The 19,469-nt window shown below is 33.6% G+C and overlaps 1 protein-coding gene across 2 annotated transcripts in view; it reads left to right on the top strand.

Annotated features, from left to right (window-relative positions):
* Positions 1–19,469, top strand: part of Pms2 (mismatch repair endonuclease PMS2) — a 50,048-nt gene extending 30,579 nt beyond the window's left edge. For both annotated transcript variants that reach the window (XM_089236257.1, XM_089236258.1), the window contains exons 17-24: positions 604–700; positions 2,942–2,978; positions 3,959–4,089; positions 6,783–6,952; positions 8,185–8,222; positions 10,749–10,853; positions 14,359–14,394; positions 19,321–19,469. In XM_089236257.1, coding sequence (XP_089092383.1) covers positions 604–700; positions 2,942–2,978; positions 3,959–4,089; positions 6,783–6,952; positions 8,185–8,222; positions 10,749–10,853; positions 14,359–14,394; positions 19,321–19,383 — 677 coding nt within the window. In that variant the 3' untranslated portion in view covers positions 19,384–19,469. The remainder of the gene's footprint in view (positions 1–603; positions 701–2,941; positions 2,979–3,958; positions 4,090–6,782; positions 6,953–8,184; positions 8,223–10,748; positions 10,854–14,358; positions 14,395–19,320) is intronic.

A 19,469-nucleotide genomic window follows, 5' to 3' on the forward strand; every position in this document is an offset into this window, starting at 1 on the left:
TAAATCCACCAGACTTTTAATGGTACGATACGCACCTGTGATTGATAGGGAAGGGCTCTACAAGCCTTAAAACTTGTTGAACGTTCATAACAAAATGCTATCGAGATCTCTGAGATTCAGTGCCACCATCAGTGTTAATAATGAGAGGTTGGCTTTTGCTACTTTTAACAATGCAGTGGTAATGAATTTAGTTCAAGTAGAACATTAAAAATTGTATGAATGCATACTTTTAAATCATTGATAATTTTTGTCTTGCCACGGACATTTTGTGCATGTGAGGATTAATTAGACTGGGACATACATTTTATTGCTGATTCCGAATTCCAACATCTGATTATATTTTAAAGAATACAGTAATACCATGACTTATGCCAGCAATTTGTATTTCAAGACAAACATAACCACAAGTAAAAAATAATGTAAGTCGATGTGAAGTTTTCCCTAATGGTGTTGTCCCCCTTCCTTCCTCTTCAGGAAGAGAAGGGATTAAATTTGGCAATTTTTTTTTTTTCTATATATTTGAAGTCTTCTGTTTGTACATTGAAATAACCTATCTGATATTTTAAGAATGCATAAAAATTTGATAATTCTTTGATACTCTAGAAGTATCCAAAAAGCTTGAAAATGAACCAAAGTATCGTAAGTTTCGTTCAAAAATTGATGCGATTGATGCCGAGGCTGAACTTCAAAAAGAGATAAGGTAGGAATATATTTTGTCCTAGAATTTCCACCGTAAATTTATTACTACTTTAATTATTTATTACTTTTTATATCCATTGTAAATTTTGATCCAGATCACAAATATTTAATCAATTGGAACTAAATTATTTTCTGCAAGTTTATAATCAGTTGAAAGCATTAATAGTTAAAAGTGCAGTACATCTTATTTGTTGAGAATGTAGAAAATTGACTCAAAGCAGTGGGGCCAGATTTAGCTAGCCTATATCTTCATCACACATCATAGACTTTACTTGTTTTAGTTTCTTCAGTAAATAAGCATTTTTCTGACAATTAAAAACATACAGGGGTGGGAACTCTGCGCCAATTGCGCCGCACTGCGCCAAATAGCGAATTTTGCTTCAGTATGTCCGGAATTTCGGAAAGGACGCCAAAAAAATTTTGTTCCTGCTAGCCACGAAACGTTTCTTTACGAGAGAGAAAAGCGTGTTTTATTCCACTATACTTAAACTATCGGCCCCTGATCGGGTTTAACCATCGCGAAACCCCGATATTGTCCGTGATCGTGGAACTGGAGATGGCTTGCAATGCCTTTCAGCTTTAAAGTGCAAATTCGAGTGTTTCCGTTTAAAAAAAAAAAAGTCGTCACTGGAAGCAGCAGAAATTACTGTAGTCGATTGTCATTGTGTTAAATCCCGATGTTTCGTGAAAAAAAATTTTCATTCCGGGAGTAAAAAGCGCATATCCGCCAAATTACGAATGTTAGTTTAGAAACTTTGCCGAATAACGAGCGTTAAATCGCTAATTTTGCCGAATAACGAGCGTTAAATTGCTAATTTTGCCGAATAACGAGCGTTAAATCGCTAATGTTGCCGAATAACGAGCGTTAAATCGTCAATATCGCCAAATAACGAGCGTTAAATCGTCAATCTCGCCAAATAGCGAGTGTCAGATCGCCAATCTCGCCAGATAATGAGTGCTGAATCGCCAAACATCGAGTTGATTGTTCCGAAATTCTCTCCCATTTTGCAACAATTTCTTTCCAAGTATAAAAAAATTAAAAACTTATAAAATTTTTTTAGCTCATTTGAAGTGCTGCTGTTCAAGGCAGCAAATAGTGCCCACAGTAAGCAAAAATCATCTTAAATAGACGGGTGCAAAAAATTTTATGACAGCCGCTCTTTCAAACAAGGTGTCAAAAGCCTAAAACACCAAAAACAAAAATCAAGCTGACGAAAAGATGTTTGATAACAAAAGACAATGCAGTTTTATTTTGAAAAGGGTTGAGGGTTAACGAAAATATTCTTGTTAATTTCACTGTTCCAATTTATAAATATCTGCTCCAAATCCCATATTTTGCTGCTCCAAATCCCGAATTTGCTGCTCCAAAACTGCTCCGAATCCTGAATTTTGCTGCTCCAAAGCTGCTCCGAAATGGACTTAGTCACTTCCCACCCCTGAACATACAATGCATGTTTTTAATGTGTTTTCATGCAAGGCATTTACATGTTTGTAGGACAGTTTTCTCAACATGTGTGCAAAACACTACTCCGTCCTTAACTTTTGGACGTGTAAGTACACTGCATAATTATTTTCAAAAAATTGAATGGAAAATATATTTGAACCAAAGATAAGAACTGCTGAAGCAATGCTGAAAAAAAAATCGTAAAATGGGTTTAGTTGATTACTTTGAAATTTTTATCTGAAGCTGAATGATACATGTAGTATATTAAAAATTTTAATCTAGTGATCCTTGCCACTTTGTTCTAAAAAGTAGTTACAGAGGAGGCTCTTGAAATGAATTGTATGTTTAGGAAACAGATATTTTTTCTGGATTTTATGCCGAGGTGAACTCTGAAAGAAAAGCGATCTGGTCTCTGTTGGAACTCCAACCCAGGCCCTCTTGCATTCCAGGCGAGCATGCTACCATCTACACCACTGGACACTCGACCCTGCCTTCTTTATTTCACGCACTGTGATTTGAGACACTGAAGTAGAGGCATAAGTAGCCTCTCTTAACTTAAGCAAATGGCCCCCAGGTAGGATGGCGGAGATAGAGATAGACAGTCACGGCGTAGACCAGATGACTTTTCTTTCGAGTTCACCTCTGCATAAAATCCAGAAAATATGTTTGCTTGATATATTGGGCTGAAAAAAAGCGGCCTATCTCTATTCGAATTTTATGTTTTTGTTTGAAAATGATTCCTCTTTTTGAGTTTACTAGAAACAGTTTTTTTAACTGTTTGGAATATTTTTTTTACAGCAAAGACATGTTTGCGGAAATGAAGGTCATAGGACAGGTAATATACTTTAAATTATGTTATAGGAAATTTATGCTCTGTGTGTGTAAGCTATATGATTTTATTTCTATTAAAACATACACAACCTACCAGTAATTGTCTGGACACTTATATGCATTAAAACTCTTCTTTGAGGCAAGCACAAATCCATGGTGATGTGTCGGGAGGAGCGATTTATTGTGTAAGATTGTTAGATAGGTCACCACATTAACCGCAGTTAAGAGAGGTTTCACTGTATATTTATATCAGTAGTAGAGGTGATTGTGGTTCATCCTAGGTTCTGTTCCTTGCTCTACATTTTAAGAGCTTTCAGAATCTTTCAATATTCACGTTCTTGAGAAATAGAAAAAAAATCATTCATTGCATTTTCAAGCAGGTCAAGATTCCCAGCAACCTCAAGAGTCTGGGAAAAAAACTATGTGGCAAGGGTCAGAAAAATATGCAAATATTTCATAATAAATCAGGATGTGTCATTCAATATAAAGTAAGGAAAAATTCTGCGAAGCGAAAAACTGAAATTTAAAAAACATTTGGAACGCTAAAAGCTTTTGAGTTATGTTTCTTTGTACAGGGAAATGATTAAACAGATTTTGCTGAGAACCCTGCGAGCTAAAGGCTTGCCTGTGATAAAATTATCAGTTTGTTATCATTTTGTGTGGTTAGTCATTTAGTTGTTTTATGAATTACTTTATATTCCAGGGAAAATACTGGAACAGGGTTACTTTTTCAGAAGGAAGATTCTATTTTTTTAACCACAATCTCTTAGATTATACACAACCAGATAAAATACCTCATGAACCGCTTTTTATTTTGATCTACATTGTCATAGTTGATGTATGATTTATTTCATTATGAAGAAAGAATGTATTTATTACAGCAATATCATTTGCAAATATTTAAAAACCATGTTCCTAAAAATCAGTTTATTTTTGCTTGACATTTAATGCCTGTTTCATGTTTTTTTCCCCTCTATCCTAAAGTTCAATCTTGGATTTATTGTGACAAAGCTTGACGAAGATCTTTTCATCATAGATCAACATGCTACTGATGAGAAATACAATTTTGAAATGCTTCAGCGGGATACTGTAATGGAAACCCAGCTACTTGTGAAGTTAGTTTTTTACTTCAATGGTTTATACATAAAAACTAAATTTTAAAAATTATATTAATTAGAATTTTTCCTATAAATTAAAATTCACTGATGATATTTTATTGTGTGGTGTATATCCCTTTCTGTGAAAGAGGTTATGTCAGGGTGAATTTCTAGAATAAGGAAAATGTGAAAATAGAATCCTAGAAAGTGAGCATGAATTGTGAGCACACAAGTTCACCAATTAAAGGATGTATGTAGACAAGATGCGCATTAAGCTATTGAAAGCGACAAAAGGGGCCACAAATATCTAAACAGGGAAAACAAGAAATGAAGTTGTAAATTTTATTATGTAATACTAGTTGAGAGTAAATAATGGTTGACATTTTCTTGATGCGACGTAAAACTTTAGCAAGTGTTGAAAAAAAATTGATTCTGTAAGTAATATTAAAATACAATGTATCGTTAAATTAGATTATCAGTATCATGGCAATAAAAATCTTCCAATTACCAGTTTTTTAATACAGTCGAATCCTTTATAACGAACTGCAAGAGACCGGAGAAATCACTTCGTTATAATGAAATTTTATTATAAAGGAATTCCAGGTTTTTACATTGTTCCTATGTACGCTTATCTGAGGGATTAGAAAAATGTTCGTTAAAACAAGGTTTTTGCTATAACAGTATTCGTTAAAACAAGGTTCAACTGTATTTATTTTAAATAATAAATTGCGTAATTGAAATTCAATATCAATCATTTGAAATTATCAATAATTTTATTTTCCATTGAAAACACTAATTTTATCTATAATTGTAATGAATTTTAAGAAAATAAATATTGGGTCACCAAATATTCAGTGTTTTGTCAAAACATTAGCTGGAATATTCAGTATTTGGTTATTCGTCAAAATCACCATTCGTCCCATCTCTGGTGTGCAAACTATATATTGGTTGCATTAATGTAACATTTCTTATAGGCATATATTGTGCATCCCACAACAATAAAGAATACTGATTGCATTAGTGGTTAACAGTCTTACATATTAAGACAAAACAATCCACATGACTGAAAAACATGAGATAGAGAATGTGTGATGGCAAAGAAGGTTTTGATCCAAATTATAGCTACAAGCCAATCTAATAGCTTACTGTTTCCACAAAATGAAAAGAAATTAAATTAGAAATATTTTTTAATTTTATAGTTCAGTTAACCTTAAAAAAAATTTAATTAAATGGGATCAAGCTGATTGAGGGATTTCAAAGAGTTTTTAAATTCTAATGTTCATTTCTAAGAAAATCCATGATCAGTTTAAAAAGTAAATGCAGTAATTAAATTTGAACAGTAATTTGGCTATTAATTTTGCTCAGAGCACACAGTTTAGTAGTCATGTAGTCGGTATAGCAACTTTTGGCTGCACAGGGTATAAAGCAGTGATTCCCAACCTTTTTCCTCATGCCCCACCTAAGCATCTTGTAAAATCCTGATATTTCCCCTCTAAAAGACACACATGACAGGAATATGGAGCCCATCCAGCCCCCCTCCCCAAGATGATTGAAAATTGAAGAAAAAAAAGTTAAAATAGTGGAAAAAATTTTTTAATGCTATTTCAATCGATTTCTATGATTTTGAAACACTTTCTGAAAGTTAAAAACTCAATTTCTTCTTCGTAAGATTTTCTGCTCCTTCAAACCTCAAAATTAGCCTGTGTATCCCCTTCCCCAAAAGTAGTTCCTGCTTATATCCCTATCCCCTTTCCATGACAGTTTTTATTCAAAAAGGGAATTCCTGTCCATGAGAGGAAAGCCCAAAAGGCTATTAACCTGATCTACAGCAGTTTTTCAACCTTATAGACTGTGTGGGCCAAAAAAAAAATTTTATGACGCCTAAAGCTTAAGCCATATATTACTGGGGAATTTTATTTATTCTCAGATTTTTTTTCATTAAGTATGAATTTCCATTAATTCTGAAGTTATTTTTTCATTAAATATAAATTTTGATTGATACTTAAATTGTTTTCCTCATTAAGTATGGTATGAATTTTCATTAATTTAGGAATGATTTTTTTTTGTTGGATATGCATGTCATTAATTAGGAAATTATTTTTTCATTAAATATGAATTTTCATTAGTTTGCTAGATTATTCCCTTATCTATTATATTTATCAAATATTAATTCCCATTAATTCTGAAATTATTTTTTCATTGGATATGAAGTTTTCATTTTCTTAAAAATTATTTTTCATCAAATATTTATTTTCATAAATCCTGATTACTCCCGTTAAAAATCAAATTGCCCATGTCAGGCATGGACCACACATTGTGAATCACAGGTATAGAGGTATGGTTGTCTTCATCCAGCCTCTTGGTATTGGCTCTGAAGTAAAGGCCCAGTTCCAGTTACAACATGTAGTTGATACAGTGGCCTTGGTGTGACACAAACAGACAATAGCATCAGAACACCATTCATATAAAATCACTGAAACTACCTATTACTCTTCCTATCAACCAAGTGCCATCGTTAAGTGAATTTTATTAGTTGCTGTCACATGGTTTATATTTTTCAAGTGAAATACCAGTAAAAAAAAAAAAAAAAAACCTGTGTCTTTTTTCTTTTTCTTTATGAATTTGAATTAATTTGAATCTATTACCAGTAATAGAACCAAGGAAAATTTTATCCATATTGAATGTGATGAATTTCAATATTTATTTAATAGTCCACAGATCCTTGAACTCACAGCTGTATCAGAAGCAACATTGATTGACAACATTAGTGTGTTTGAAAAGAATGGCTTCAAGTTCAGTGTTTCTGAAGAAGGTAGGCATGGCCAAAGAGTCAAACTCATCTCTGTTCCTGTCAGTCAAAAATGGAGCTTTGGCAAAGAAGGTTTGCATATTTACATATAAAATACTTTTCAGCTACTCTGTTTGAGATCAATAAATACATTTTGAGCATATGATTTTGTTGTTGCATAGTATTGCAGACTAGTTTACCATCTTTACTTCAAAATATAAAAGAAAAGAGATAGCAACACCAGCAGCAACACAAAATAAACACAACTCTGACAATATAAATATGTTAGAGGCCATACATACAACTCAGAACACACATTCTGGCATGCACAGATTCTTTGGAAATTCTGCAGAGGAATATGTGCAAGGTGTATGTACGGTTACATAGCAAGCCGTTGTGGTGGTTGAGTGGTCATAGTGACGGACTCACGTCGTGAGGTCACAGGTTCGAACCCCACCGTTGCCACAGTGGTGGTCGGTTGAAGCTGGTTTTCTGTGGTTCCCAACAATGGCAAAAATACATAATTTCACAGGAGAGTTACTTAAAAAAAACTCCAAATAAACAGGTTCTATCTGTATTCATTCTTCCGTAATAAAATAAGTCTAAAAAATTTGTAACGTAGTAGTATAAAAAGTTCCTAATGTTCCTAATTCAGTTTTAAAATCTCTTGTGTAAAAAAAAACGGGGCTTGTTTCAAAATGAGAAACATATGATAAATACTTTGTTCCTGAAGGGTCGAAAATCGCTACCTAATCCAATGCTGAATATTTACTAATAGGTGTCCCCTTGTCCCCCCCCCCATCTATATATACCACATCTTCTATTGTTATTGAACCCCCGAAACCTGTTTGTGAAAGTGATCTTGCATGTGGAAGCATATAAAAAATAATCTAACCAAGAATATAATTTCTTTTCCCCCCTGTTTTCTCGAAAACCCAGTTTACATTTTTGGTGAATTTCTTCATCAGGGAAGATAAAATGCATTTCATTGAAAGAAGTGAGGAAAAAACCATTGGAGGGGTTGAGGAATTTCTGGATTTTTTTAAACTTAAAAACAGATTTAGCAATTGACCAGATTTTACGAGCATTTTCGTTAGCAAGAAGCTCCTTGCTATATGCAAATCCTACTGTATTTACTAAAAACATAGAGGAAGCTGCATGGTTTTGCATTTTCAGTACCTTAGCTTTTCATGCATGATGATTCATATACTGCAAAAAAATTATAAATGTCATTTTATCATTTATTGTCCGTAAATATTTTTCAGTTATTACAGTTGATGGTAATATGCAACTGGGATGTTAATACTTTTTGTATCTTTTTACAGATATTGATGAACTCATATTTATGTTGGCAGATAACCCTGTGAGTATGAAAAAGTAAATTTTACACTACAGTAATTTCAAAAAGGGAAAGAATCACTAAATGTGAAATTATAATAGGAATTTTTGTTTTTCATGACAAAATAAAATATGTTTGTGAAAGGGTTAGATCAGCACTTCTGCTACTTTCTTGAACCAGAGGACAAGTAAAATGTTCGAAACAGTTCAAAAGACACCTAACTTACAGCAGAGCTTGAAAAATTGAAGAAACATTTATGCTCCTGTCAAATTTCTTAGGAGCCAAGCATATTTTTCTCCAAGAAAAACCGTGTGTAAAATGAAAAAATAATGATTTTGTTTTTGACTTAATGATCCCTTTCGGTGTTAGTAGATGTGCTGAAATAAATTTTAGTTTGTCCTCAAACAACAATTTTTAATGATCACACATGAAAAATTGTAAGCACCATCTATACAGATTTTTCTAGTCCTCTTGGCATCTGGGATTTGTAGAAACTTGTATATTCAGAGGCACGGACATGAAGAAAACATTGTTGGGGAGGGGGGTTGCCAGTCGTCCTGTATATAGGGGAGTCGAGCATGTACGTGAGAAGGTAGGATTGCATTGCGTTACACATTCATTAATTATTTGGGGGGCTCAAATACCCCCTTACCCCCCGGCACCTATGTGTATATCAGCAAAGTTATTTTATGACCACTCTTATATACATATATATAATACAGGGTGCCTAGGTAAAACAGGGTGTATGGCATTTTACTGGTGAACCATTGATCCTAGAGGCATACTTCTAATTAGAAAAAGTATCCAAATAACTTGTAGTACACAGATATGTCATTCATGTTGCAAGGGGCTATTAAAATAAAAATTCAAACATTCTATACCGACACGCTGTGTTCAAAAACTCAATTGCAAAGTTGTTGCCCTGTCTCTCCTGATAACAACAAAAAAAATTCCATGTTTGTAATATCTCTGCAATATTGACTAAGATATTCAAATTCAAAAAACAGAAGAAAATTAATAAAAGAAACAGTGTTAAATACTGGTAATATGTTTTCTCCACATTTAACTTTGTTTTTTCCCAACTTTCCTCTGTTTTTTGAATTCGAATATCTCAGTGTATATTGCTCTTAGAAACACAAATTTTCTTTTTTTTCGTGGCATCATGAGAAACGGCAATAACTTTCTAATTGGATTTTGAGCACAGGGTGTCCATATAAAAAGTTACCTTTTTTATTTTAATTACTATACAACCCCTTGCAACATGAATGACTTATCAGAGTACAAAAAATAACTTTTATAACAGTGCCCCAAAACCCAAATAGGAAGTTGATGCCCTGTCTCTCCTGATTGGAAAAAAAAAATCCATGTTTCTAAGTGCAATTTTCACTGAGAGATTCAAATTTGCACAAAAAAAAAAAACCCTGTTAAATGCTGGTAAAAGTTTTTCCGCATCTAGAACTGTTTTTCCCCAACTTTCCTCTGTTTTTTGAATTTGGATATCACAGTGAATATTGCGATTAGAAACAGGGAATTTTTTTTGTTGGCAACAATTTTTTAATTGGGTTTTTCGGCACGGTGTGTCTGTCTAAAAAGTTGTTTTTTTGTTTCAATAACTATACAACCCCTTGCAACATAAATGTCTTGTTAGTTCTAAACGTTATTTGAAAACTTTTTCTAATTGGAAGCATACCTCTAGGATCAATGGTTTGCCAGTAAAATGCCATACCCTCTCTCACTATTTGCCCAAAGGTGGCGACTTTACGAAATGGGTGGTCCAGTTGACCCTGTCAATGTCTGAAATTCAGGTTTTATTCAGCCCATATATATCGATTCCTATGATTTGGGGTCATCACCTCTGCCATATTTCTTTGGGATAATTATGGCCATTTATGATTAGCCACAACTAACCATAATATGGTTAGCTATGGTAATCTTAATGATCAAAGGAATCTGAATATCAAGACCTTCGTTATCCCACAGGGATCGACAGAATGTTACCCATATATGGGGCCGGCCAAAGCCCAGCAAAAGCTCCAAATTCGGACATTCACCAGATTAACTGGGCCAGCCAGTTTGTGAAGTGACAAACTTCGGGTTTTAGCAGTAACATATATATTGGGTTGTCCAAAGGAACAAATGATGAAAATGGTGTCCGTGAAAGTATCTGAGGATGACTGTTAAACAGGAGTTTGAAATACATACTTTAAATAGGCTTTTTGAGGGGATATTTTTATTTGGATGTAAAACAGGGGTGCTGATGGGTGACTGTACGAAACAGAAAGTCAATAGACTGAAATAATATTCCGTTTCAGACAAATTTTCATTTTATAAAAGTGCAAATAAAAGCACTAATCATTGAATAGACTATATTTTTATTGTGTTTAAGACAGGTTTCTGCCTCGTACAGTGTTCGTTCTTAGGTTTCACAGTATATAGTCAAAGTAACAAGTTGCATGAAGAGTTGAAAGAAAGTTTTTTCATATTGCAAATACCAGTAGAACTTGTGATTGATTGTTCTCTCACTAATTTCCTCTTTTTTATTCACACTAGGGAAGAATGTGTAGACCATCCAAAATATGTAAAATGTTTGCCTCAAGAGCATGTCGTAAGTCTGTGATGATAGGGACACCCATCTCACATAGAATCATGAAGAAGGTAAATTATTTCAAATGTTGCATTAGCATTGCTTGTATTTATTATCAAGTTTTAACTGTAATACACGCAAATAAAATTGTAAGTCACGGGAAACTTTGGAATAAAAAGAGTTTTTTTCAAATTTCTAGAAAATTAATAAATTGTTCCGAAATTTCGATCATGTAAACTCTATGCTTGTACTCACAATTCCCTTTAAAATTTAATAGATTTCATGTGTAATGTGTAAATATTTAAGATTTCATGTTTTATTATCTATTTTATACATTGTTTTTTTCCTTGCATTTTATTATCAATTTTTATTCATTTTATGTTTTTCGAATTTTTCATATCTATGTGACATACTGTCAATTTTATATCCCTTTATTTTATCCATTTTAATGATTTTTATTTGTTCTTACTTATTTACATTTTATGCATTGTGTTTTCCGATATATTCATTTCATGATATTCACGGGTGTATCTAGGGGAAAGACAAAAAATTAAATAATAAGGTATTTTTGATCAACCCTTTATCAGAAAAAACTGCAAATGATTTGTAACTTTCTCACAAAATGTTTGATATTTTATTTTCAATGTTTGTATGAATTTTTGTGTAAATTTCACGTACTTCCACAAAGATATGAATGTTTTTTCTAAAAATTCTAATTTTCATTGAATTTTTTCTGCTTTGAAAAGTGGAGCTTTCTCCACGAAATTTGACAAAACTTGCAAAGAATTTGGCAATGTAAAAATTTCATATATTGAAATTTAAAATAAAAGCATGCAATATTTCATGAGATATGAGCATTTAAAGAAAATGATTTTTATGTATGCTTGTGCAAAAGATATCAAATTTATTTTTTACAATTTCATTGCCCACTATATAGAGCAACGTTTGTGAGAAATACAGTTGAATATCATGAAAAAACAGATGTACGCAATAGAATGAGCTGTATTCAAGTTACTGCCTGAAAGTATCTGGATGACAAGGAGTTTTCCACAAATCAATATTTCGGTTATTTTCTGTCATTTGATTATTTCTTATCTTTTTTTTTCTATTGACATAATACTCAAGTGTTTGTCTTGTACAGCATCAGCCAAACGTCTTTGCTCATTCACATAATGCTGTGGGCTTATTCTCAAAATAATCAAATGACAGAAGATAACCGATAAGACGATTTGTGGAAAATCCCTCGTCATCCAGCTACTTTCAGGAAGTAATACAGCCAATGTATCGCCAATATCGTTTTTTCATGATATTCAACTGTAATTTCCATAAAAATTGCTCTATATGGTTGTCAACTAAATTATGAAAAAAAAAATTGACATCTTTTGCACATGCATACTTAAAAATTATTTCCTTTAAGCGGCGATGATGATATATCTTGCCTCCATAAGTTTCTTATTTTAGCACTGACAAGGCCAGATATTTTATGAATTTGATTTTTCCATGGAAAAATGTTTCCTATACCCTTTAGTTTGCACCTTCTGAAAATCAGCAGAAAGCCTACTTCATCAAAAAGATGTGGCATTTTAAAGAGAGTTTAGTGATTTCTATTGTCATTTAAAGGGTTAAATGCTCATTAGATAGTTTGATTTTAAATTCCAAGATAATGTGTAATTTTTATGATGTCAAATTCTCGAAGTTTCGTGAAATTCAGTACTTATAATTCTGTACTTGTAAGCAAAAAACATGAGATAAAAATTTGAATGTTTAAAAGAAACATTCATATCTTTGTAAAGATATATGTACAATTTTCATGGAAATAGCAAGTAAAATATTTTGTGGAAGTTACAAATCTTTTGCAGCTTTTTCTAATATAGGGTCTATCAAAATCCCCCCTTTTTTTTCAAAATTAATTTTGTATTGGTCTCTCAAATTTTCACTTGAAATTGTGTGCATAAATATAGAATTTACATGAACAAAATTTCAAACAATTCATCCAGTATTGTTCTAGAAATTTGCAAAAAATCTCTGACTTATTGGGTACTAGCTATAATACCAGACGCTACCCGGGTTTTCTTCAATTACTGGGAGGATTGAAAAAGTGATACACCATTATAAACTATTATACATAATACTGGTAGAATTAAAGAAGTGACAAACCATTGTAAAGGCATATGTATATCTGAAACGTACTGCTAGGGAACCACAGTAACCAAAGTAAACATTCCGAAAGTGATCATTGAGTTCCAGGAACCAATGTTGACCAATGGTTTTTCGTTCATTTCAGGCGTTTGCCCTGCCCTGAGAAACTTTTAAAGTAGCCTATTGTTCAATCCAGGCCCTGTTGGGTATATATATGCAAAATTTAGTGACGATCAATCTAAAATTATAGATTTGTTTAGAAAACATGCACAGACAGAAAATCAATTATTTATATAGATATAATGTATATGTTTATAAACCTGAAAATATCTTCATTTCTATTAAAAACTTTTAACTATTCTCATTTTTACTATAACCAATGGATTGTGAAATTACTTTTCTGTAATTGAAATTGATGCGATGCTTGTCATTAAATAAGCATAATAGATCAGGAGTTTTCAACACTGTGAGCATTTTTAGGGAGTCTAGGAATAGATACATATCCTTTTACAGGATACCTTCTAATTTGTAAAGAAACTTAACGATGGTCTTTTTTACAATAATTTTGAGCACTATATTTAAAAAAAAATAAAACATGGGGAGGCGTGTCCAAACATTGAAATCTCTGAGATGCTGCATGCAGATTTTTGAAGTTCAAAAACCCTTGCTACAATGTTTCTCAAAATGCGTGTTGTGGCTCCTAGGGGCATCACAATGAGCTATTGATATTGATGTGCACCTGTTCAGTGTATTCAAATATGCACCCATACACATTCCTTTACAGAATTTCTAATTCTACAAATTGGTGTATGCCAGAATGTGTGTTTTGAGGGGTATGTGTGGTCCTAATGTATTTATATTGTCGGAATCGTGCTTGTTTTGTCTTCTTGCTGGTGCTGCCATCAAACTTCCATATTTTGAAGTAAAGATAGAAATACTTATGTTATGTCAGGCACGTGACTGTTGTAGGTCTGCCTGCTCTCAGCGGAGAGACCTTTGTAAATGGGAGACTAGCTTGCATTCTCACCTCAATGTTGGAAAATTGACTTCAGCCGACCACCACTGTGCGTCAAGAGGGTTCAAACCTGGATCATCACATTGAGAGTCCAGCATGAATGCACAGCAGCTGATTGTATTTTACTACACTAGGGAGCCATGAATAAACTTTGACTGAGATGAAGGAACTGCAAATTATAAATGTTTAAGAACCACTGTCTTATAAAGATTAGACTAAAATGTATGTCTTGTAACAATTTTGCTGTTTGTGGGTCTGCCTGCTCTTTGCAGTAAGGCTATTTTTAGGGGGGGGGGGGAACTGGCTTGTATTTGAGGCTAATTATTAAGAAAACTTCATTAAAAAATTAGTAATAGTATTGTGAAACAGTTGATTTTTTCCCCTATGTTTCTCATTAAAACTTTGTTCATTAACTTTTTTAGCTGGTACAACACATGGGAGAAATTGAACATCCCTGGGTGAGTGAACATTCATTTTCCTTAGAGAAGACTGATTATATACCAATGTTGACCAAATCTTCAAAACTTTACATGCCAGACTAGACATTTATTGCCCGAGTGGTGTGGTGGTAAGATTCTCGTTTACCATCATGAAGGTTGCCGTCAGGTCCCAGGTTCAATCTGGGGGGAAAATATATATAGAATATATATTTCATCGTCAACAATTTTCAATCCACTGCTGGATGAAGGGTCTCTTCAATTTTTCTATTTTGCTCTGTCTGATTGTCTGATGTTTTAGCCTTCCAGTTGACTCCAGCCACTTTTATGATCTCGTCGATCCATCTTGCGTGGGGACACCTTCTTGGACATTTAACACCCTTGGGGTACCAATCTAGAATACTGGAGGCCCATCTGTTGTCTCGTATTCTTTCAATATGTCCAGCCCATTTCCATTTTAGACTTTTAATTCTCTCCATGATATCATATACCTTTGTGTGGTTCTTTATCCAAGTGATTTGTTTACTGTCTCTTCTTGCGATGCCTAGCATACATCTTTCTATGCTCCTTTGTGTTGTCTGTAGCCTTTGTATCGTCTTACTTGTGAGTGTCCAGTTTCAGCTCCATAAGTCAGCGCTAGCAGCACACACACTGGTTAAACATTTTTCTTCTCAGGCATAGTGGCTTGTGACTTCAGAATTACACAGTTTTTGCCAAAAGTGCTCTATCCAATCCTGATACTTCTGTTTATTTCATTAATGATTCCGTTGTCCATGGTAATTTATTGTCCCAGGTATACATAGCTTTCTACTACTTTTATCTTTCTGTTGTTGAGCAAGATCGTTCTTCTTCAACATAAAGGAGTTGAACATAACTTTTGTTGATTCATTTTCAAACCCACCTAAATACTTGCCTTCGCAAGTTCTTTTACCATTACTGCTGATAATAACAATGTCGTCAGCAAAACACAAATGGTTGAAAACTTCTCCATTTGTTTTAATTCCTTTCTCTCATCTCAATTCAGTTTTCTGAATACTTCTTCTAAAACAGGGTAAAGAGTTTTTATGATATAGTATCACCCTGTCTGACTTTTTTCAAGTTCAATCTTTGCTTTTCCTTTATCCAAGCGAGTCGTTACAGTTGCTTTGTCATATATTTTCTTGATGATATTGATGTAAGTCTTCTTTACCACAATTACATCTAGAGCTTTAACAACAGCAGATGTGAAGACAGAGTCAAACGCTTTCTCAAAATCAATGAAGGTCATACACAATAGTGATTTGTATTCCTTGTGTGTCTTTACGAGTTCCCAGTTTGTTTGGATGTGATCCATTGTACTGAATCCACTTCGAAATCCTGCCTGTTCTTTTGGTTGAGCTTCGTCCAATTTGGATTCAAGCCTATATGTCAGCACATTGGTGAAGATTTTATAAGATTTAAGAGATTGATTGGTCGATAATTCTTGATATCCTCTTGTTCATCCTTTTTGTAAAGAAGCACCATCATTGCGTTATTCCAATCTTCAGGCACATCCGATTTTGTGAGACAATTTGTGAACAAAGCAGCTAGCATGCTGGCAAATTATTCTCCTGCTTCTTTAATGATGTCTATTGTAATCCCATCTTCACCTGGGCATTTTTTTTTTCATGCATCTTATAGCTTTCTTCTTTCAGCACAGGTGCTACTTGTACGAATTCTGCTCAATTTTCTTTTTTTCCCGCTCCCTTTCCTTTGTTCCGGTCCTGTTCTTCATGTATGCATAGGGTATTATAAAATTCCTCAATAACACTAATAATTTTACTTCCATCTTTTGTGATGGTTCCATCTCTCCTTTTTAGCGCAAAAATTTCTTTTCTCTCAACACACAATTTTTGTTTGCTGATTTTAAGCTCCTATTATCTTCCAATGTTTTCTTTACAATATAGCAATTGAACTTCCTGACATCATCTGTAATTCACTTTCATGTTGTCTTACAAAGTTCTGCATATTTCACTTTTGATTTAGGGTCATTCTTCTTAATCTGAAATTCTCTCCGGTCTCTCATCTGTTATTTTTTTCACTGGTTCGATTTCTTTTTCTCCAGCGACTTTTTTGCTACTTGTTTTAGGGATGTGGTTAAAGTTCTGTTCATCATGGTGACATCTTGTCCATCTTCAGTGGTGTTATATAGCAAATCAAATCGGTTGTCAAATCATCTCTAACTGGAATTTATATCGATGTTCTTGAAGCTTTCCCATATCAGTGACTGTTTTTGTATTTTTGATAAGTTTCACTCTTTCCATTCTAGTATTAAGCATTATTCTACATCTAACCAGTCGATAATCACTTCTTGTATTGAATTTGTTGAGAACACTTCAGTCTTGGATCATATGCTTTTTATTAGATAGGATTTAGACGATCTTGGTTGTTGTTCCAGTTGGGCTTCTCCTGGTCCACTTTATTTGGGGTTTCTTCTTAAAGAACGAATTCATGATGCATAACTGTTTACCCACTGCAAATTCAATGAGTCTGTCTCCTCTCTCATTTTGTACACCGTAACCATGACTTTTCACTGAGCTTTCGCCATTTCTTCTCCCTCCAATTCTAGCATTGAAGTCACCCATTACTATTTTGATATGATGGTTTTCTTTACTATTCATCTCGTCTCATTCTTCATAAAAGTCTTCTACTTCTTCCTCAGACTCGCTTGTTGGTGCATAGACTTGTATAATCTGTATCCGATATATGCATAACCAACTTTGCAACTCTATCAGATGTACTATTCAACTCAACCATGTGGCATTCCCACTTTTTATAAATGATAAATCCTACTCCACTAGTTCTTCCATTATCTGTTCCTCTGTCGACTGGCAAGTTCGATTTTCTCCTCTTCTTTACTTCTTACTTCACAGATGCCTAGGATGCCCCAGTTTATTCCTTCCAGTTCTTCTAACTCCTGCAAACGAATTTCAGAAGAAAGAGATCATCCATTATACGTGGCCAAGGTCATCTTATGGCATCCTGGTCCAACCTAAAGATTCTTAGCATCTTCTGTCTTCATGCCTTGCTGGTCGCTGCCGTAACCAGGGACACTCAGACTGCTGAGAACTGAGGACCTTAGTTTACAGACAAAGTTCATATTTCTTTTTAGAGGGTTTTTGGCTGTAATCCTTCACGCGGGCCAGTGCGGGTTGGAGGATGCCCATCTGCATCCGTTCACCATGTGCTAAACCTGGCTACTTACAGGCTGCACCATGAAAAGGAATTGACTCCTAGTCGATTCCTTCTAGTCTTCATAATGAAGCAATTGAAGGGTCTTCTATTTAACACGTAAAGACTGTTCAACAGCCTAGAATATATACGTATATATATATAACTAGATATTATATCTGGATAAGCTTGATGCTAACACCAAGAGATAGTGCCTTCATTTCCATCCCAACTCCTTAACAGCAGTAAATTACAGCATAATGATATGGCCAGAGTTGGTGCACGGTGAAGTAGACTAGGCATGTAACTATGTTACTTAACCCTTTCTAAAGGCCATTGGAAGTACACCTCCCACCAAATTCATCAATTTTTAAATGTCCATGGAAAGCTATTTTACCACATCTTATTACAGGTAACATCTATCAATAACTTCAGAAACAGAAAAAAATTTATCTAATTTATTATTTAAAAAAATTAATTTTATCTAATAAGCTAAATGAATTTCTTTTCTTAAATTAATCTCAATCCCAAAAATAATGTACCATTATGTACTAGAAAAAAAATAGCCCTTTAAAGGGTTTAAATCATAGTTTCCCAAACTTTGCATTCCATCGCCCCTTCATCAGCAATTTTTTTTCCTCTCATCGTCCCCAACTCAAGTGAACCCATAGAATCCAATGTTAAGTCTGTAGCTTCTATTGGTCCCCTGGACCATCAAACCGAAAGATACCCAGGCCGTATCGCCATATGGCAATACCGACTCATTGTTGTCACGGACTGAATACCTCTGGCAATTTATTCATAAAAAAGCATACGTTACAAAATACACATTACAATCATAACAACTATAAAATCACAATCTAAGTATAAAATCATAAATCAAGCATATAATCCTATATTCCATATTAAATCTTAATTCGAATATAAAATCCTAAATCGATGGCCCCCTGGACCATTCCATCGCCCACTTTGGGAAACACTGGTTTAAATAATACATGCACAAATAAATATTTCACTTGCCAATGTCAAACATGATTGAAAAAAAAAACATGCCTGGTCAAAATTTTCACATGTCCGAGCATGTCTGGCAATAGATCTATCTATATACTGATGCTCAATTTATTCCTAGAGTTTTGATATGTGTATATTTTCAAAAGTTAAATAATGCAGGGCTTGATAAATCAAAGGTGCTAGGTGGTCATAGCAACTGAAAAATCTGTATTGGCAACTAGAATTTTTTAAGCCTGATCATTAAATTGGGGGTTGAGGACAACATAACATTTTTTGAATTTATTTTAGCATATCTATTAACACAGAAAAGGGTTTCTAAGTCCAAAAAATACATTATTCAGAACCATTTTTTCTTAGAAAAAAATATGTTTGGCTCCTAAAATTTCGCTGGTGCCTAAATTTTTCTTAAATTTGTCAGGCCCTGAAATAATGTGAAAAGTTTACTCCGGTTTAGTAATTACTTTTGCAAACAAATAACTTCTTTTCTCTGTTCTAACCTGTTTATAATATGTTGTATGTTTTTCTTTTATAACGATGACACTTACAAAATCAGTTATCAGAACTCTAAGCTAAACCTTTAGCAATATGGATATCCTAATTTTTACAAATATTTCAAGTATTAAAATAATTTTCTCCAAATTAAATATTTTTGCAAATTTCTTAAATTTTAATTTCATACCCATTTTTTAAAAGTTCAATTATACGAGCATGTTTCTCATACTTTTTATTTTACTATTGATCTTCTAGAACTGCCCTCATGGTCGCCCAACAATGAGACATTTGTTCAACATGAATCTTCTGTGCCAATGACGAAACATGTGTATTTTTAATTAAATGTTTTATATTTATAACTTGCAGCTCCTTTTAATTTACAGATATATACTGAGTCTTTATAT

This window comes from Pholcus phalangioides, unplaced genomic scaffold (genome assembly GCF_987345545.1).
Source record: "Pholcus phalangioides strain wild (caught in Gottingen) unplaced genomic scaffold, Ppha-v1.0 ptg000009l_1, whole genome shotgun sequence".
In the NCBI taxonomy this organism is placed as follows: domain Eukaryota; kingdom Metazoa; phylum Arthropoda; class Arachnida; order Araneae; family Pholcidae; genus Pholcus; species Pholcus phalangioides.